The sequence below is a fragment of the Ailuropoda melanoleuca genome, chromosome 2 (genome assembly GCF_002007445.2).
Source record: "Ailuropoda melanoleuca isolate Jingjing chromosome 2, ASM200744v2, whole genome shotgun sequence".
Classification (NCBI taxonomy): domain Eukaryota; kingdom Metazoa; phylum Chordata; class Mammalia; order Carnivora; family Ursidae; genus Ailuropoda; species Ailuropoda melanoleuca.
Window position 1 is genome coordinate 148,414,079 of NC_048219.1, and position 22,150 is coordinate 148,436,228.

The window sequence follows — 22,150 nt, forward strand, 5'->3', positions numbered from 1 at the left end:
CTATATCGTGATTGTGCCAATGCTAGGAGAGTGTATATGTTTGTCAGAACTCATCAAATTATTTACTTCAAAAGAGTCAATTTTATTGTAAGTAAATTATACCTCAACAAAGCTGATTAAAACATTTAAAAGAATATAATAAATGGCTATATTGAGTATATAATGAATGTACTTTTAGGTTGAGTGAAAAAAATATTGATCTTAACATTGTACAGATGATACTTCTGACTGATAAAATTTTTGATAACGGCATCAATTGCACAAAAAGTGCTGCATTTCAGTAACTTAGAAGTGAAGATAATGTACTCTGGAAAAGGATTCTAGTGATGATAATGACACTAATTTCAAGGAGTTGAATAAAATTTTAATGAAACACGGGAGGAAAGCATTATTTGCAAGTTAATTTATTATTATATTGGGTGATTTTAAATATCTGTAGCTGAACTAGTTATTTTGTTTCCTTGGCATTCCAAAAATCCTACACTTAAATTGAGGCGGGGGGGCTTTTTTTCTTTTTTTTATGGAGAAAATGGAGGATTGCCATATATTCGGGCATGCATATAGCTTCCTGTTACACCGAGTTAAACTGAGTTGATACATCCTCCTTCATCCTTCCATGGGACATTGAACTATGCCTAGTTCTGCACCTGTTATACCATATTGCATTTAACATTTTCATGTTTGTAAATTTAGTTAGGTGGCATCTTATTTATTCCTACCACAGTCTACAATACCTGGCTGCTGGTATACATAAAGTAAAAAATTGGTGGATAGGACAGAACGATTTTTATAAAGAATCAATCTTGTGCCATCGTGCCTTTTATAATGTTTGACATTTATGCAGCAAGCACTTACTGAGTGCTATGTGGAAAGCATTATACTAGCTGCTTTGGGACATATAAAAATGCTGTTAACATCTAAACTTTTAAGGTTAGAATAAAATGTAATCTCTGTTTAGTGGAAGGTGTAGCAAAAAGGATGAGGGTAGGTAATCACTAGAGCTTTTAGGTAGATCAGAGGTTAAAAATACTGGAAAAACTGTCTAGTCTGATGACAGAGGAAATCACTTCAGCAGCCATAATATTCAAAATAATCATAGTTTAAATGTCATTTAACAAAACACTTCCTGGGATTTTTATAAAACCATCCTCCTTACTGTCATTGTTAAGTTGATCAAAAGAGTTGGACTGTGCAGTAAATGAAATACTCTTCACTTAAGAAGAGCAGAAGACTTGAATTTTCATAAGTAGACTCTTAGAGTTTTCCTTCTGATGTTTCAGCATATTTCCTTTTCTCTAAAGAAGTACAAGAAAGAATAGTGCCTCTAAGATTCACTGTTCGTTTTTTTACCCTTTTAAGTAGATCTCAGTCTTCATATAGGGTGTCAAGTAGCTATGAGACAAAACCTTTACCTCTCCTCGTAGGAGCATTGAACAGGAAATAGAAGCTTAGTATGAAGTATTTTTTATATAAATGATCGGTATAGCTCCAAACTAATTGTTAAAGTGGATGTCAGAGTTTTTTGTGAATGTTGTGAAACATAAGGTTTCTTAATACTGCAAATTGTGATGAGGTGTTGTCAAATAGAATTAATCATGGCGGATGTGTTCACTCAGTGAATGGAATGAAAACCAAGCCTTGGACATGAGGCGTGTGGTCCAGAAGAGCACTGGAGTGTGAGGCAGAAGACCTCCTCCATACCGTCACAAAGTGGAGGGTCATCTCAGTATTCCTTAGTACTGTTGACTTAGTACTATACTGATGCCTATCCCTTAGGCAATAGAAAGCAGTTGTAAATGAGAAAGCCTTTTTGAAGACTTTTGCTACATTTGTGAAAACTAATATTAGATGATTAGAAATTAAAATTGGAAAGTTAGTATTTGGTTAACTCTAAGCTTTATTCGTATATTACCAGTTTTTCACTAATACCCTTTTTTGATTCCAGGACCTATTCAAGGATACCACATTGAATTTGATTGTTCTATCTCCTTGGTCTAACACATTAATTTTCAGGTGCTTTTTAAGTTTTACAGATGTTTGAAAATTAATGTTTCCCGGTATTAGGAAACAGAATATGTGCTGAACAGCACTCAGTCTTTTCTTGTTAACTCAAGGCTGTTATTTTGAAACATGTTTTACTATTCTCTGCCTTCAGGGGTTGTTTACATGTTTCATGGTTTTGCCTTGACCACAAGCCACCTTGCTCTTCTTCTAGTTGGCCTTCGTCAGTGTGTCCTAAGCAAAAAGCCAAACAGCAGTGTGTACTAGAGAAGTTGAAAAAGAGGGAAGAGTCTTGGAGCGTTAATAGAAGGCCTTCTGTTTATTAATGAATTCAGATAAAGAGTATTGAAAGAAGCGAGAGTGATTAGGGGGGTAGTAGAAATGACATGAACAGAGACTTGAGGAATTTTTGCAAGGATTCTGAAGGACTTCCATGCCTTTCCAGTACAGTTTGTTTGCTACTGGCATTCTAGGGCTATAAGAAAGATTGCACGAAAGGACTTCCTGAATGATTGAATATGGGGCCTGGTGAGGAAGGAGGCTTAAAACTAAAGTTTTGTGTCTGCACAACTGGAACAATAAGTGAAAGTGCCATTAAAAAAAAAAAAGACAAAAAAACTTTTTTTTTCCTAGTTATAAAAGTGTAATTATTGTAAACATTTGGTAAGACACAAAGGCAAAAAAATACATTATAAAATCAACTGAGTTTACTCTAGCTATAACCACTGTTGTTTTTATCCGTATACATATTTTATGCATTTCAGTTACTACTGGTATGCAGTTTTGTGACCTTTCTCACCTTAATCCATCATATTTTTCCATAGCATTAAATAGCCTTCAAAAACTTGATTTTTCATGGCTACATCATAGTTCATTGAAAACCAAAAATGATTTAACTATTACCTTTTGGTTGGACATTGAAGTTATTCTGAATCTCATCACTGATATATAGCTTTCGGCCTCCTTATAGAAAAATCTTTATTCACATCTGTATTTATTCTCTTAGGACATTTTCCTAGGGCTGGGATTACTTATCAAATAGGTTTTACACATGTGGCTAAGGAGCCTTTAAAATGTTGTGCTCCTTTCTCCTCCTACTGGTAGTATATAAGTGTGATTGTCCGTCTCACAGTTTTGCCTTCAAGTACTAGAACTGTTGGACTTTAGAAGGGCCAGGAGGGCCGGGGTTTTTTTGAAGATTATTTTGACTTTGTGGAGTGTTTCAGGTGACAATTGAACAGACAAGTACAGTGCTTAGTAAGTAGTACTGGAAGAAGCAGAGTGATAAATGCAAATATATAATGCTACAACTGAAGATTTAGAAACTATGCGTAGTTCATATGAAATAGGATATTTCTAAGCAATAAAGATACAACGTATGTGTAACGATATCTGTGGCATTACATACAGCAAAAAGTGGGGCGCTTTAGCTGAACTTCAGGGAAAGCCCAGGTAATACGGGATGGAAGTGGAGAAAATGATCTTTCAAGGTGAAAGACAGTGCTGGCGATGATATAGAATGCGAGTTTATATTAGTAGCAAGTTATATTTTCTCTAAGGTCTATCTTAAGGAGTATTTGGTTTTGGCTTACTGTATAGCGACTCGTTTTGTAATTTCAAATTTCTGACCCAATCTCAATATTCTGTTCCACTATTATGCCAATAAAACTGTTTTGTGTCACATATATTCTTGATCTTCTAGTGAATCTTTCTTTTTTATATTCTTTTAGATGGTAAGGTATTACTTAAGTCCTTGAATAGCAGTTATAGGCCTCAAACTGTTCAATTCTATTTAAGAGTATTTTATAGCATGACGGTCAGATAGTAACTAGTGATGTTACTGGTGCGTGTCCTAGAGTTAATAATTATATATAATTAATATATTTTGCCATTATGAAGAATTTTCTAAATGCTGAATATGAAGTGAGAGAATTTAATAAATATGTAAGTAAGATTTTAAAATAAGGTTTTACCTGTTTCTGATAGCTCTACTTTGTGTTTATGCTTTTGAATCTGTTTCTGCTTTGTAGCAGAAAGGGAGGGAAATGGCAAGAAAGCATAGAGCCGAAAGAGCAAGGACCTTAAACTGAGATAACAGCATTTTAATTTGTAATGACAAACATTATAGACAAAACTACACATTATGTGAGTAAGAATATTTTTGAGACCTTTCCTCATTTGACCAGTGTTTTGAAAAAAGTACTTATATTCTGCTGGTTATCATCACAGCTTTTTGAGTTGGTGATAGGGAAGCTGTCCAGGAAGGCTGGCATACACCTGGCTGAGCCCAACAGAGCAGCGTTGCCTTAGTAAATTCACTATAATCCAAAGATGGCAATGAGTTTTGGCAAGAAGTTGTTATAGTCTCTTACATCTGTCTACCCAGTAGGAGTAACAGTTACAGAGCCCAGGTAGTTGTGTCAAATCTGAGAATTGGAATATTCTCTCTTGTTTCTGTCATACTCCCATTCTTCTTGCATGTCAGATCTCTTCTTTCCCCCAGTTGTTTTGAATCTCAATTGCACCTAAGAGTTTTTAAACCTAAGCTTGGATCACACCTGTGCTGAGTAAGTTAGAATCTCCTAGGTAGGGCCTAGGAATCCATAATTTTTAAAGCTTCATGCACAGCCAGGGTTTTAGGTGTAGTGGTTTAGATCTGTGGTTTTAGATATAGTAATGCCATCAGTGAACTTAGTTCTTAAGGGGGTGGCTTATTAAAAGTACCTGGAAGATTTCTCCACAGTTTTCTGTCCCTCCCTTTCCCCTTACTACTTGAGTGAACCAATGTTAACTGATGGGAGTATAGCCCATGCCTTCGGTGAGTTAGGACAAAAAACCCCAAAGGATCAATATGTTAAGTACTGTTTTCCTGTACTCTTTTTGATAGATACTTTGCTTATGTAAGTGACATTGCATTTATCCAGTGTTATTTCATATTAATAATTTTGTGTTTGTTCACTATTTGGATATTCTCTAAGAGGGCAGACGTCATATCTGTTATGTTCTTCGCTCTATTTTCAGTATCTAACAATGCCCAGCACATAGTGGGTACTCAGTAAATGTTACAAGAATGAATCATTAACACTAAGTTTTGGGAGTACCTCATTGTTTTATGTCTATAAGCACTACTTATATTATTAAACTTTATAATTGCATTATCCACTGAGGGAAAAGATCTTCTGAAAAGCAAAACATAAGCAGGAAATAGATTGATTGAATTTTGAAAGTCCTTTTCAGGTCAGGGATTCTCTGTGGACATTATTAAGGTTTGAACAAAATTGCAGCTCACCATACAAACATTTCCTGTTTGAAGTATGTGTTTGCATACTTGGCCCTCATATCAAGTGTCAAACCAATACGTATAGAAAAACTAGTAAACAAGCAGGTACTTTTAGAGTCTGCTTAGTTTAAACTTCACAGTAAACTAGAATCTAGGCACATATATCAGCTTGTTAGTTGTATTTTACCCAGTCATAGTCTGTCTTAAAGTATAAGGTGGAAACTAAAACATGAGGTGATCCTGTCAAATGTGTTTGATTTGTGATACAAATTTACAGTATATTGGCAAAAAGGTTAAATTTTGGTTGAGCCCTTAATTTTGCAGTACATAAAGAATGAGGTGAAGGAAGGTACCTAAGAAATTCCAGATAGTTCTAGTCAACATATCTAAAAACTCTTCTTAAATCGATGTTAATTTCAGAATTAGGGACTCTCAGGAGCCAGAATTCTCCAGTTCTAGGATTGAGGATAACAAAATATATCATACAAATTCACTCTGCATATTTAAAATCCTCTATGGTTTAGATTTTCTTCTATAATCATAGTGCTTCAGTGATATAAACTCACTGGGATTTTTCCCCCTTATTTTTTTAAAAAGAAGCTAAAACAAAAACAAACCTTTTTGGACAAGTAAATAATTCAGAATAGAAAAGAATATATAGGGAAAAGTAGGCTCCTTTCTATCCCAAAGCATCAGATCCTTCTTAGAGAAACCACTATTAGCATTTTCTTGTTTGTCTTGTCCGTTCTTATTGCCAGCATACACATGCAGATAGCTTTTGTAGTTTATACTATAATAGAAACGTTGATATCCACTGCTCTGTGCCTTCCTTTTTTTTTTTTTTAATTTAACATATGTTTTGGAGATCTTTCTAGATTACTTTTTTATTTTCCTCATTGCAAGTTGGTATGATCCCTGTATCTTTACCAGGCGAAGTCTTCCCTACTTTTTCTAACATCCTTTTCAAACCCAGCTTCTTCCTGTATCTCTTCGTGTAATTAATCTCTCCTCTGCTTTGCTTCCATATACTTTCTTCGTCCGTCTCTTACACACTTGTTACAGGTCTGCCTTTTCATGGCTTCTGTATGATTCTCTCATCCCAGGTGTCCCTTATCTCACTGTGGCTCATCCCATCTGCAGGACCTTCATTCCCATCTAAGTACCAAGGTTTCACAAATATATATGTACAGCCCAGGCCCCAACTTCTGAGTTGTTGATATATGTCTCCTTGACATACCTATTTCTTGTATATCTCTAAGACATCTTGATCCCAATATGTCCAAAATCTTCTCCTTTTACACCGTCCCTATCTTAGTAAATGGCATCTATATCTATCTCAGTTGTATATTCCAGAAAACTATGAGCTATTCTTATTAGCCCCTTCTCATGTCCCATATTGCAAAAACATAACTTTGGTTGATTTTTACCTCCTAAATCCCTTTCAAATCCATCCTCTTCTGTTTGTCTCTAATACTGCCTTAGTCTAGCCTACCATCTTCACCTGGATTACCACAGTAGTCCACCCACAGCCCCTCTGGTCCTCTTCCAGACCATTCTCCAGATAGCAATCCAAGGAAGCTTTCCAAATGTTAATAATGTATGACATCCCCCCCCCTTAAATTATTTACTGACTTTCTGTTGCTTTTAGGATGAAGCTAAATACCTCTAATATAGCCTGAGAAGGTCCTGCATGGACATTTATTACTATTTCCCTTATCTCCCCCTTATTCTCTGTTCCTGCCACATTGGCCTTATTTCTAGTCCTTGCTACTCCACCTTGGTCCTTATTGCCTCAGGGCATTTGCATAGGCTATTCAGTCTTCCCCAGCTCTTGCCTTTTACTTTCTCCTAGTTAACTCTTATTGGGTGTTTCAAATACCATCTCAAGCATTGCTTCCTTTGTGAAACTTACCGGATCTTCCTAACTTGGTCACATTCCCCTGGCACTGAGCAAGGTATAACCCTCCGTTGTGGCAAATTTTCTGTTTTACTTTTTTTGTGTATGCATTTATATTTGATTAATATTTATATCTCCCACTAGATGGTAATCTCCCTGAAGGCAGTGGCCATTATATCTTTAGTTTCCAGTGTAGGTTCCAGTAGTAGACACTTAAATATTTAGTGAATGAATGAATTTATTTCTATTTTTCCATTGAACCTACTGTGGAAAGTATGCAAAGTACTGTACTTTGCATATTGTAAAAGCTCAGCTACATTTTTCAGATTCAGTGAATTCATATTCCCCACAAGGTACGGTATGGATTAATAAGCAATATATACAATCATTTTTCACCAGACCTCACAGGTCTTATATTTACTGGAAAGAGGTCATTCTGGGGGAGGGGAACAGGAAGATAAGATAATTGTGATCTGCTAGCAGATAGCTAGGTCTATCTTTTTAGTTAGTAGAATTATTTTCTTGTATTGTTTCCTAAGCCATCTCCCTTCTCACATGGTCTTGTATCTCTCCCTGATAAGTCGTGAACTTCCAATTACAACCAAACTAGAGAAATAGGACTGTTTCCAAAACACTCAGGAATAGCACCTGTTTACTTAAAACAAATTGCCTAAAGTTTGGAAAGAAATACAGAGATGTGGTTAAGCTTTTATTCTGTCTAGATAGACTCACTGCGTCTGCCTTCCTTCGACTAGCCAGAAGACTTGGGGGAAGCTTAGCTGCTGTGAGCCTTGGTTTTCTCATCTGTGAAGCTGGGATAGTTACAGTGACCTCTCTTTCATTCTCTTGACATTGTCTTTTACAGAGTAGAAGATTTTAATTTTAACGAAGTCCAGCTTATCAGTTTTTTTCATGGATTGTGTCTTTGCTGTTTTATCTAAAAAAAAAAGTTACTGCCATACCCAAAGTCACATACGTTTTTTCCTATGCTCTTTCTAGGAGTTTTATAATTTTGCATTTTTTAGTAGTTCTGTGATCCATTTTGAGTTAATGTTTGTGAAAGGTGTAAGATCTGTGTCAAAATTTTATTTTTTTACACGAGGATGTCCAGTTGTTCCAGCACCATTTTTTGAGAAGACTGTCTTTATCTTTGCTCCATTCTGTATCCATTGCTCCTTTATCAAAGGTCACTTGACTTTATGTGGGTCTATATCTGGGCTCTCTCTTCTGTTCCACTGATCTGTTTTTCTGTTCTGTTGTCAATACCACACTGATTTGATTACTGTTGCTTTTATACTAAGTCTTGAAGTTGGGTAGTGTCTGACTTGGTTCTCCTTCAGTATTGTGTCAGCTATTCTTTTGCCTCTCTATATAAACTTTATAATCAGGTTGCTAATACCCACAAAATAACTTGGTGGGGTTTTGACTAGGATTGTATTGAACCTATAGATGAAGTTGGGAGGAACCGGCATCTTGACACTTGAGTCGTCTTACCCATGAACATAGAGTATCTCTCCGTGTATATAGTTCTTTTTTTTGTTTTATTTGTATTTTTGATAGATTTTGTATTATTACACAGTGTGTTAAAATTCAGGGAGGGGTTAAAATCAAAATGGCATCTTAATTCAAGCTCTTCCATTATGTAACCCATGCTTCAATAAGAACTTTGTTTTAGTTTTTTTTTTTTTATTTCAGATGCATCCTATACAGTATACATAGGAATATTCATTTTAACACTGTAATGATTTAAAATGGAACACTTACCATTATACCATAGATTTCACAGTTCTGTCAAGTCTTAAGTCGTTAATATGTCCTTTTCTCTTTGAACTTAGTTCAGCTCATTTTAAGATAAGACTTTTTGCCGTAGGGATAAAAAGCATAGAATTTTAGTATAAATCTTTGTATTTAGCTTGGTACGGGACTAAAAGGTTGTGTGTATAAAAGCATTGTTTAAAAAAGTGCTTATTTGTAAAGCGAATCCATTATTAAATTGAGCATTTGGAACCTTGTATTGGGAAACATTCCAGTGCTGGAAAAGGATAGTGTTAATGACCCTTGCAGAAATTGTAATTGCTGAATTACTATTCAAGCAATGAGAAAATGGATTTTGCTAAGATATGAGTACTCATGCTGCTAATGTTTAAAGTTATGTCACTGGTTAACAATAAGAGCAGCTAATAACAGAAAATTTTTAGGTTAAGTTTGTCACTCTATCTAAACTTTCTACCTGCCTTTTTTACTTTTGTTGTTTTGTGTAGAACATATAATAATTTATAGGAAACATGGTATTTAAAAGGAGGGATGAATGTTTGTAGGGCAAAAAAACAGTAGAATAAAAGTACTTCTCATTTTCTTGATAGCATTTAAACCAAAAATTGCCTCCTCAATTATGGAATGTAATAAATTTGATTTTTTTGGCGTTTATGGATATTGAGGTTTCAGTAAACAAAGTTCCTGTTAATTTTATCTGTACTTTCTCATAACTTGACTCAGAACTGGAATAAATTTTACTTTCACTGTATTGGTGAAGTAGATTCAGTAAATGAACCCTTATGAAGGTAAGAAAAGAAAACATTCCGGGGCGCCTGGGTGGCTCAGTGGTTAAGCATCTGCCTTTGGCTCGGGGCGTGATCCCGACATTGTGGGATCGAGCCCTACATCAGGCTCCTTGGCTGGAAGCCTGCTTCTTCCTCTCCCACTCCCCCTGCTTGTGTTCCCTCTCTCACTGGCTGTCTCTCTTTGTCAAATAAATAAATAAAATCTTTTTAAAAAAAGAGAAAAGAAAAGAAAACGTTCCCTTCCCCTTCCTTCCCCCCCCCCCCCAATGAAACTGGCTCTGAGATCTCCCTTTCTTCTTACCTTGGGCAAGTCCCGCACCTCTTCAGTCACTTTGAGTGACTAAAATACTTCCAACCTTCAGGGCATAAAAAGCACAATCCACTGTAAGTTAAAGAGCCCAGTCTGTATGTTATAACCTCTTTGAGCTTACATTCTAGTGAGACAGATGATAAGTACGATAAATAGGTTAATATGTTGGAGAGTGATAAATACTTCGGAGAAAAAAATAGAAAGGAATACATAAAATGTGTGGAGATCCTGTGTGACATTTTTAGATAGAGTGGCCAGGAAGGGCCTCACTGAAAAGGTAACTTAGTCAAGAGCTGCAGAAGATGAGGAACCTGAACCATGTTGCCATCGTGAAGAACAGCCTTCTAGGCAGAGCTATGTCTGTGCGGAAGCCTTGAAGCGGAGGTGTACGTTGGGTGTGGGAGAAACAGGTTGCTACAGCCATTTGAACAAGGAAGAGAGGAACAGACAAGACAAGAAGGATGATGGTAGTGTTGGTGGCAGCAAATCATACAGTGCGTTGTAGGTCTCCTAAGGCTTTGACTTTAACACAGGATAGGAGGGTAAGGCTTTGGAAAGTTTTGACCATAATTGCATGATCTGATTTACTTTCTAACTTTTGCTTTGCTTAATTGTCATTTGCAGATAGAGTACCATGGTGGGAGTGGGGCCAAAGGTGGAAGCAGAGAGGGTATTGTAACTAACCAGGAGAGGTTTTGGTGTTTTGAGTCAAGGTCGAGATGGTAGGAATAAGAAGAAGTAGTAGAATTTTGAGTTTGTTTTGGGGAGGTAATCAACAGAATTTGTCGATGTACTGGATGTGGGATAGTGTTGTCAAAGATGAGGTCTTTGCTTTTGCCCTGAGGAACTAGAAGAATGGAGTTGGCATTAGCTGAAATAGGGAAGATTGTAGGAGGAGTTTAGGAACTTACTTTGGGACATGTTATATACGAGGCACTTTTCAAAATTATTAGGTTCAAAGTATTAGATTTCAAAATAAAGACTGTTTAGTAAGCATTTAGATGTATAGCTCTGGAACTCAGGATACAAAATCTGGGCTGGAGATAGGGTTTTGGGAATTAAGAGCCTACTGATGCTGTTAGAAGTCGTGAAACTGCATGAGATCAGCAAAAGAGTGGTTGTGAGTAGAAAAGAGAAGAGGTCCAAGCACTGAGTGCTGAAGGGCTGGCTATATTGATAGGTTAGGGAGATAAGGAACAGCGCTTGGCGGTTGAGAAGGAAGGACCAGAAAAGTTAGGAGGAAAACCAGTACGTATGTTACTCTAGGAGCAAAACAGAGTTATATCAAGGAGGAAGAGGTGATCAACTGTGACCACTGTTGCTGGGCCAGTCAGAGAAAATGAAGATTGAATCTAGTGGTGGGGTCATTGGTGACCTTTGATGAATGCTGTTTCAGTGTAGTGATGAGGAGTAGAAGCCTGCTAAGAGATCGTTGAGATGGAACTTGGAAGGGGCAGAGTAATAGAGGCTTGTTTTTTATTGAAGATTGGGGAAATGGTATTGTGATATTCTTGTGAACATGATTCACCAAGAGAGGGAAAAACAAATGATCTAGGATGGCACCTGGAACTGCTTGTGTAAAAGAAAGAGAATTGCAGAATAGTGCAAAAGTATGAATAGCACCTGTCCTGAGATTGTTAACATTTATCACTCATTTTCTACTCAGCTGTGAAGCCTCAGTGGCAGGTCCGGTGCTAGTGGGTAAAATGCTTTGCTTGAATTTGAGTGGAGTCCTCTCTTGCATCCAACATCTCACCCCCCACCCCCCACCACCAAGAATGTCTTGATTTGCAGATGGCACCTTTGTGAGAAGGAAAAGGGCACCCTATTCCAAACAAGGCACCAAAACAAGGGCTGGATTTTAGCCCTCACTCACTTTAGCCTCAGTATTCTTGGAACAGTAAAGGAATCATACTACCATACGCTTCGGCCTTGCTCAGTCTCCCCTAGGACAACAAGGAAAGTCACATTTAGTATTTGCTATAATAAACATATCCTTTGTCCTGTGGCAAAACAGCATAAGTGAGAAGAAAGCACAGTACGAATTTGGTGTAGGAATCCCGGTTCTGCCAACTGACAGGGGATTTAAGATGCATCATTTACTTTCTGTGCCTTGGTTTTTTCAAGTGTAAAGGGTGGTGGGGGGGTTGGCTTCAACCAGATTCTTTTCAGTCTGAAATTCTGTGATTCATTAAAATACAGTAATCCCCAACTTAACTTCTGTGTATCCACTGAAGCATAGCATAGTTCTGCTAAGAACTGAGAAACATCACTGAGGAAGTTTGTTTTTGAGTTTTTATTTTGTTTTGTTTTGTTTGGATAACAGCACCCCTTAGGTTCATATACGAATAAGTATTAACAGATTTGGAGATTAAATTAGATGTAGCAGCACTGAAATTAATAAGAGGAAATATAGCAAACCATTGAGGGCAATACCGATTAGTTCACAGACTTTGTCCAAGTTCTGTCTGAGTCATTTTGTGGCTATGAGACATATGGAAAGTTATTTAACTCTCTGAACCTTTGTTTCCTTATCTGAAAATAGGAATGTACTAATAGTACCTACTTCATAGATTCGTAAGGAGAATTAAATGAGTTGTGCACTATGATGCTTTGAACAATGCCTGGCTTGTAATAAGGATGGAATTAACCTTAACTAAGGTTGTTATTATTATTACCACCACCACCACAGTGTGACATGTATAGTTTAGAAATATTTTAGTAAAACAGCCATACCATAGAAGTCTTTGACACTATCATTTAATTGTATCATGATTACCTTAAGCCACCAGCAGAAAAATTAACTTGGAAAAGAAAATGCTCTTGAATCAGGTTAAACCTTTTTTGTTTGTTTACCAAATTAGTACTAATTTTATGTTTTTAGTTAAAATAAAAATTCACTTAGGAAATATACCAGATTCTCAAATGATGACAGAACAGTGAACCATTATTGTAATGAGTTTCAGTTGCTATGTATATTTGAAGCATATAAAACAGTATTTATTTTAAAAAATGTTTTTCCCTAAATAGGTCAAAATAGTAAGATTTTTTTGTTCATGTACCTGCCTTAAAAAGGTATTTAAAACATGCTGCAAACATTTTGATTATACCATCAAGATTTCTACACCCTTTCCTATTTTCTCAGAGCACACATTTGATTATTGATAGCATTACTTACCTGATGTTTATAACTCACAGTTTGTTTTATAGAATTAATAAGATACAGTTAAATTATTTTAACTATACTTGAAAATCCTATTGTGATTAATGTGGGTGATTTATCAATGCTGGTTTACCCTTATTTTAAAACAAACATGCAGATCATTTCTTTTTTTTTTTTAAAGATTTTATTTATTTATTTGACAGAGATAGAGACAGCCAGCGAGAGAGGGAACACGCAGGGGGAGTGGGAGAGGAAGAAGCAGGCTCATAGCAGAGGAGCCTGATGTGGGGCTCGATCCCGTAATGCCGGGATCACGCCCTGAGCCGAAGGCAGACGCTTAACCGCTGTGCCACCCAGGCGCCCCCATGCAAATCATTTCTATACTAGTGGTCACTTTTAAAGAAGAAATGCTATATATGTATTATTCATTAGTTCAGAAAGTCAAGATAATTTANCATGCAAATCATTTCTAAACTAGTGGTCACTTTTAAAGAAGAAATGGCTATATATGTATTATTCATTAGTTCAGAAAGTCAAGATAATTTATGATGGTAAAGGTTAGGGAAAATGGAAGTCTGTAGATAAATTGGAAGAGAATTTAAGGAGTATTGGATGTGCCTTACCAGCAAATAGTTGTGAGGCTAGATTTTATTTGAATTATCTCTCTCATTTCGAATTTTATAAATGAAACGATGTATTGTTGAGCACAATGCAATGTGCCTGGGACTTAATAGCACCTAGCATTCAGACTTTGGTTTCTAACATTCCCTAAATGTGAGACTAAAAGGAACCAGGGCTCCTTGAAGAAATGGCTGATTCCAAAGATGGGATCCTGGAACATCTAGTTATGTCAGAAAGTAAGGAAGTACTCATAAAATTACAGCAACCTATCCCAAGAGTAGAGGAGCCGTTGTGAAGAGGCTCCCACTGGCCAAATTAGGCATCAAAACAATTAAAGGCAGTAGTGAATTATATAAATCATTAAAAAAAAAAAAGAATCCATGAGACCACACCACTAATACACAGATTCATACAAACAGGGAAAGAGAGGGATCAAGGGCTAGCTGGTAAATGTGGAGGAAATGCTGAAGTTGGAAAATCAGGATTTTATCACCATCACAGTACAGTTCATTTAATTTAGCCAAGAATCACAATTGGATGTTAAATCTAGGGGAGAAATTTTGATGAAGCGCAGAATATTTGCATGGTGTTAAAAGTGTCTATCCAAAGGTTATTTATTGGTCGCAGGGAAACGATAATAAGTAAACAGTAGGAAAATCAGACAGCACTTGATCTAGGTGATGAAAATTAACATGACCAATTAGGGATAGGTGAATGAATACCTTGGTACCTGAGAACACATCCCTTATGTACTATTTTGGTTGGAATGCACTGTCTGCATCTAATTATGAGGAAACATCAGATAACTCTAAAAAGATGAGCATTCTATTAAAAGGAGGAGGTGATGGGGAGGAAGATGACTGTATTCTTCAAAAATGTTAATGTTATAAAAAGTCAAAGGTGGAAAGATTCTGTATTAAAGGAAGTGAATGACATGGAACATACAGATGATCACAAGAGTAGATTCTGTATGTGGATGAAAACTGAATTTTTAAAAAGGCATTACTGGGTCAGTTGACAACATTATTTTGCAGATTATAGGTTAAAGTGTTTTATTGATATATTTACTGAAATAGTAGCTGTATTGTGATTGTATTGGAGGTTAATTTAGGAAATGTGCACACTTAAGTATTTATGGGGAAAGGGCCAGTTGTATTCCACTTACTCTCACATGGCTCAAAAAGCACCGTGGGTGTCGGGGTGTGTGTGTGTGTGTGTATACATACAGACATACATAGAGAGAATGTGTGGGAGGGAGGGAGAAGATGAAAAAGTTAATGGGTCGACATGCTAACAGGGAGTCTGGGTAAGATTATACTGGTGTTCTTTTTTCTTGCAGTTTTTCTGTAAATTTGAAATACTTGCAGATAATTTTATACATATATGTATGCACACATTGGGGCTTATTTCTTTTTATTTATCTCATTGCTCTAGGTTGCTAATTTACCCATAATACTTAATTGGTTTAAGATGTTAACATTCATTGCTTACAGATACACACATTGATTTTTAATTTCTTTTAAATAGTGCTGGGCCTAAAGGAGATAACATTTATGAATGGAGATCGACTATACTTGGTCCACCAGGTTCTGTATATGAAGGTGGTGTGTTTTTTCTGGATATCACTTTTTCATCTGATTATCCATTTAAGCCACCAAAGGTAAGAACCTAGAAGTCCATTCTTTAATATTTATCCTTCTCCAGAATTCTAGAGGTTAAATGTGTATTGATGTAATCATTTTATTTCATTGTTTTTCATGAATTGATACGGAAGCTCTCATGTAACCAAGAATTTTAAAACTGAAAGAAATTGATTTCTGCCTTATACAAATAACTTTGTAATCAGCAGAAAGGATTTGTTAATTGTAAATAAAAGTATGCCACTTTGCATACCAATAAAGCAGATACATTTTAGATTTATGTTATAAGAGAAAATATCCTATGGACCTTCCTTGAGAAACATATTGGAGTAAAAAGTAAACCCTGACAACTTACAGAAATAAGAATTTTGTGCTCAATACCTTACCTTTATAGATCAGCAAAAACTAGAAAACCATAGCAAAGAAGAGGGAAGCTACTGATAATACTTAATCAGCTTACTTTGTGCCCTCTGTAGATATGAAGTAGTAATGGGAATGAGGGTGGCTGGGTGGTTTATGCCTCAGTTGGCTCTCAGTATGAACTAGATGGATTAACAGAAGGGTTGAGTTGTACCTTGTAATGATTGGCAATTATTTTTCAAGTCTTAAACATAACAATTACCTGGATAGTTTCCTCCTCTCACTTCTCATTATAAAGTGGTCAGGCCAACAGGTAAAAACCACCAGTATTAAGCTTGAATATAATTATAGTGTAGTTACAGAGACTTCTGACATGTCAGGGGAAAGGTATGTTGTTATCAAGTCTTTAACTATGATGAAATGTTTCTCCTTTCAACGTAGTTCCTTATGTTCCCTACACTATTTAAAATACATGTAGCAATTTAATGCCTGCGTGGCAGTTTAATGCCTGCGTTCACTTGCATGCTTGGGTTGAGGGGTGGTGGGGAGTGTAAAAATTAAGGGTTTTTTTTTGTTTCTTTTGTTTTAGACCTAGGATTATTTCTCCCATTCTCTAGTAAGATAACAACAGTTCCACCTAGTGGTATCTACCTCAAAGTACAGACACCAAGGTTCCCTATCATCTAGAGGTATTTTGCTATCAACTAGAGTTATCAGTGTTTTGAGTACTATACTATGTGATCCCATCAGAATTTAAGATCTTTAAACAATTGTCTCATTGAATACTTTCATGTATTGTAGGATATATCTTGCTAGTTCAAATAAAGAAACAAAGCCCTCATGTTAATAATACTACAAATTGTATTCACATTCAAAATGACACATGTTAAGTGCTGGTATATTACTAACTGCTCAATTTGCAGTCATTGGTTAAGTTTCCTGTATTATAGAAAACAAAATCATAGGAAAATAGTTCATGGCTGTCTTTGATAAATAGTGATACTTATTTCTAGATGCCTCATTTTTCTTGAAATTTGTTTTAATGTGGTAGCAAAATTTGAAAAAGTTTGCAAGATTTATTTTTTACAAAATTATTTTTGTGAGGGAAGATTTGCTAAAGAAAAAGACTTCTATTTCTCTTGGCATCTTTTAATGTAAAATAGAAATTGACTAACAAAGGTTTCAAACTGTAGTTCTGTCTATGATTTATCAGTTGTTTTGGTTAATATAGTGGTTATGTTTTAATTTAGCATTTAATCTTTTTGCTGAAGTCTCAGTATTTTAATTTTCTAACCCTTCCATGTTGAATCATTCCTCTTGCCTAAGATGTCTGACACAGTATTAAGAAGCACTGTCCAGATCTGTGGTTGAACAAGTGAAAAAGAAAAAATACTTCTGTTCTTGTCTTGGTGTTAGGTACAATTATTTCTATACAGTTCTGCTTATTTTTGAAGTTCAGATAAGGTGTTGAACTTCTTGAGGAATAATAAAAATTAAATTCTCTTCTTCACCAATTATTAATAGCTGAAAGGATTCAAAATATTTTTTTAAAAATATATTTCTTTGAGAGAGAGAGAGAGTACGCACGTGCCACGAGTGAGCAGGGGGAGCGGGAGAAGCTGACTCCCTGCTAAGCAGGGAGCCTGATGTGGGGCTCGATCCCAGGACCCTGGGATCATGATCTGAGCCAAAGGCAGGCGCTTAACCAACCGAGCCACCTAGGCTCCCCAAAAGGATTCAAATTATTGATTGTGTTGTGTTTATAAACCACACGTCTGTTGAGTATGTCAGCTGTCGGTGATCTAAACATATATTAATGCCATACTGTAGAGCAGAAGTGTCTGACAGAAATCTAATGCAAGCTACATGTGTAATTTTAAATTTTCTATGAGCTACATTAAAAAGGGTAGAAAAAGACAGTAAAATTAATTTTAATAACATCTAATACATCCAAAATATTGTCCTTTGAACATGAAATCAATGTAAGAGTATTATTAATGTGATGTTTTACATTCTCTTGTTGGTACTGTATCTTTGCAATCTGGTATGTATGTGCACTTCTAGCTGATCTCACTTCAACTAGCCGTATTTTAAGAGCTATAAAGCTGGTGTGTGCACTACGACACAGAGGTTCTGGAGGTGCAGTCCTTCCTTTTTCCTCCCCTGCTAGACCACTGGTTTCTTTCTTGTTTTTAATTATGCATCCTTATCAGAAATATACTTTGGGGGGCTTTTGATGTTTTCTTTCTAGATCCCACCTGGGAGACCCTACAGTTACACTGCTAGTCCAAGAGATCAGGAGCTGTTTTGTTTCTTTTTTTCTCTCCTACTCCAAATTAAGAATTAGCCACCCAGTTAGTATTTGTGATTGTTTTGAAACTTGCCAGTGTTTGTTCCTATGATTTATCCTCTTTTTTTCATATATCTTAGAGATATATTAGCTTCCTTTTATTCATTACCTTAAGACCTTACTCATTTCATTTTACTGTCTTAGTCTAACAAGACACTGAACTAGTAGCAGATGTGAAAGTCGGAGAAATAGACTAGTGATTTCATAACTTTCCTCTAAATCTTGTCCAGTATTTTCTGATACATGACAGGACATTAGCTGAGTTGATACTGATCTTTTCTACTAAGAAACTAATGTAACTTTTGTTTTATGGTAAAAAGTTCCTTCTTGCCTTTGGCACTAAAACACTTCTCTCTCACCTGTTTTAAACAGAGCTGTATGTGCACATGTGTGCACGTCTATATGGTATATGTGGTCATACGTACATAGAATTATTGTATCATTCAGTTAGAGCAAACCAGCCAAATCAGCTGCTCACTTTGGTGTAAAATTAATGTAGTTCCTAATCTGCTGGTTAAAAAAATTTCAGCTGAATTGAATAAAACCATTTACTTTTTTTTTTTTTTTTGAACTAGGCTCCACACTCAATATAGGGCTTGAACTCACTACTCTGAGTGAGATCAAGACCTGAGCTGAGATCGAGCCAGATGCTTAACCCACTGAGCCACCCAGGCGCCCCAAATAAAATTATTTACTTTTTTTTTTTTTAAGATTTTATTTATTAAAGAGAGAGAGAGAGTGAAAGAGAGCACAAGAGGAAAGAGGGTCAGAGGGAGAAGCAGACTCCCCGCTGAGCAGGGAGCCTGATGACTCGATCCTGGGACTCCAGGGTCATGACCTGAGCCAAAGGCAGTTGCTCAAATCAACTGAGCCACCCAGATGCCCAAATCATTTACTTTTGATATTACTTAAACCTAGTATTTAATTAGCTCGTCAGTTATTTTCTATTTAGTATCTATGATGTGTTACCCTTCACTTTTGCTGGTGAGAGTTTTAGTTGGTAATAAAGCATTCATTTTCTTTGTTTTTAATGGAACTGCCCTTAGGTTACTTTCCGTACCAGAATCTATCACTGCAACATCAACAGTCAGGGAGTCATCTGTCTGGACATCCTTAAAGACAACTGGAGTCCTGCTTTGACTATTTCAAAGGTTTTGCTGTCGATTTGTTCTCTTTTGACAGATTGCAACCCTGGTAAGCAAACCTTTATTATCACACACAGTGGGGCTACAGAAACCAGTGTGTTCTTGGTTGCCTTGACTGTGGATTTGAGAAAGTAAATGTTATTGGTGGAAAGATGACCATAAATCATTTTGCAAGGAAATTATCAAAGCTATTTCATTTAGAATAGACCAAAAGTTTCACAGTAACTTTCTTTAGTTTATTAAGGGCATGCTACCTATAATTATTTTCTTTCTGTCGTTGATGGACTTTTTTCTGAATTATGTAGCGGTGCAAACCATGTCTGACAGGAAAGCCATTGCAGGCACCAGTGCCTCCTTTTCTTGTTCCTTCCATGCTGCCATGTGCTCTAAAGCAACCGCTTAGCAATGGAGGGCTTCTTGTTCTCCCTTCTTTCGTGGATTATAGTTGGGTATTTTAGAAGTAGTGATAGTGGATATTAAAGTGATAGTTGATGAGTTGGACTAGATTATGATTATATTAGCTCAGATATAAAGTCATTAATAGCATAGTTCCTAACATTTTTAAGAAATGCTTAGTTGCCACATATTAACACGTGTAGTTGATTTGAAAAAGTGACACGTAGGCCTGGGATTTTGCATATGTTATCTTACTAAGTGGTTATTTTTTAAAGAAGTTGAATTATTTTTTCTACGTATTGGACTAATCACCAAAGGCTTTTACTTTTGTTGTAAGCCCAGCAGCTATACCTATGCCCAAGAGAATTAAAAAGGGTGAGGCAGCTCTAAATGAACTGATAGGGAAAGCTCTCCAAGATAGAGTAAGTGAAAGAACCAGGCACTGAAGGAAAGTACATATGCATAATAATATTTTAAATGCTTCTGAATGTACATAATATCTAGATAGAAATGCTTTAAACTGTATTGTAAGATTTGAGTTTTTATTTAAAACTTATATTTTTAAACATCCAGAAGAAGGTAGAAATACAATCACCAAGCACACTTTCATTGCTGAATAAAATGCCAAGAGTAGTAGTATTAAAAAATCAAATTTATTAACTCAACATGTATTTTTTAAAGGGCTTTTTAAATTTGAATATTAAAATACACAGATGATTATATTATTTGAAGCATTTTAATCTTGAAAATTTAGCCACTGTATATCAAGGTGCTGCTGAAAAATTGGTGTTTCAATTTAATAGACTATTAAAACCAACTTTAAGACACCGTATAATATCTCTTAATGTTCTTTCTACTTTTCCAGCGGATCCTCTGGTTGGAAGCATAGCCACTCAGTATTTGACCAACAGAGCAGAACATGACAGGATAGCCAGACAGTGGACCAAGAGATACGCCACATAATTCACAGAATTTGTATGCGGTGTGAAGGAGCAGAAGGCCCCTTCCCACTGTGCTGCAAATCTTTATAGCCTTTACAATACGGACTTCTGTGTATATGTTATACTGATTCTACTCTCTGCTTTTATCCTTTGGAGACTGGGAGACTCCCCAAAAAGGTAAATGCTATCAAGAGTAGAACTTTGTAGCTGTAGATTAGTTATGTTTAAAACGCCTACTTGCAAGTCTTGCTTCTTTGGGATATCAAAATGTATTTTGTGATGTACTAAGGATACTGGTCCTGAAGTCTACCAAATATTATAGTGCATTTTAGCCTAATTCATTATCTGTATGAAGTTATAAAAGTAGCTGTAGATGACTAGGAATTATGTCATTTGTATTAAACCCAGATCTATTTCTGAGTATGTGGTTCATGCTGTTGTGAAAAATGTTTTACCTTTTACCTTTGTCAGTTTGTAATGAGAGGATTTCCTTTTACCCTTTGTAGCTCAGAGAGCACCTGATGTATCATCTCAAACACAATAAACATGCTCCTGAAGCCATAGTTTCCTGTCGTAATATTTTAAGTCAGTCTTGTTAGAAGGTGTGTCTGAGATGATTGTTGGTGAAATAAAAATGCGGACATGAAGATTGACTACTAAGGACCAGTACAAATAAATGAATTGTTAAATTGAAAACATTTGAAATCTTGTTAAATGCGTAGAGTTTTTTTTCCCTTGAAGTACTAATGAGAGAATATAATGAGCTTAAATATGTAAAACTGGATTTTAAATCATTGATCTCAAAACACATAAAGCTCTACTTCGAAAAGATGATATTTGAGCAAAAGATACTATGAAATTTTGACTCGCTTAGGAATCTGGTATTAACTTAACGGAACATTTTGTTTCCCAGCTGGTGATTTCCATCCACCATTGGACAGTGCTGTCAAATATTGGGTAGTGCTTCTGTGTTGTTGGTACATTTTTTACTTCTAATCCTGGTTGTGAATTTTCACGGTGTATGGTGTGTATTACCGTTATTATCATGACATTTAGCCAGCAGATAAGCTAGAGGCAGAGTTGAACACAGAAACCATTGTCTGGCCTGAAAGCGGAATGGAACTCTGAACTGGTGTGTAGATGTGGCATTTATATCTCATTTGAAAAAATAACTAAATTGTAAGGGTTTTACAGTTTATATAAATTCCTTCTTTTTGGTTACAATGATCAAATATTAGATTTCTTACAGGAGTTAGAATTACTTTGCAATATTCAGGTTTGGTAAACAGTATAAATGTGCTTAATTTTTTTTCTATGACTATGATAATTATTGAAGTAATTCTCCGGTCCTGTAGCAGAGGTTGTGCAATGTGGGGCAAATGTCTTCTCCAGTCCTAAATGTGGAGCTTAGAGTACCATCTTAAAATTTATAGAGTGGAGTTATTAGCATAAAAATATGTTGCTTCAAGCTAATAAAGTAAAACA

At 36.0% G+C, this 22,150-nt stretch overlaps 1 protein-coding gene across 2 annotated transcripts in view; it reads left to right on the forward strand.

Moving 5' to 3' along the window:
• Nucleotides 1-21,228, forward strand: part of UBE2E3 (ubiquitin conjugating enzyme E2 E3) — an 80,640-nt gene extending 59,412 nt beyond the window's left edge. For both annotated transcript variants that reach the window (XM_034654813.1, XM_034654812.1), the window contains exons 4-6: nucleotides 15,361-15,493; nucleotides 19,230-19,377; nucleotides 20,590-21,228. In XM_034654813.1, the coding sequence (XP_034510704.1) occupies nucleotides 15,361-15,493; nucleotides 19,230-19,377; nucleotides 20,590-20,687 (379 nt within the window). In that variant the 3' untranslated portion in view covers nucleotides 20,688-21,228. The remainder of the gene's footprint in view (nucleotides 1-15,360; nucleotides 15,494-19,229; nucleotides 19,378-20,589) is intronic.
• Nucleotides 21,229-22,150: the final 922 nt, after the last annotated feature.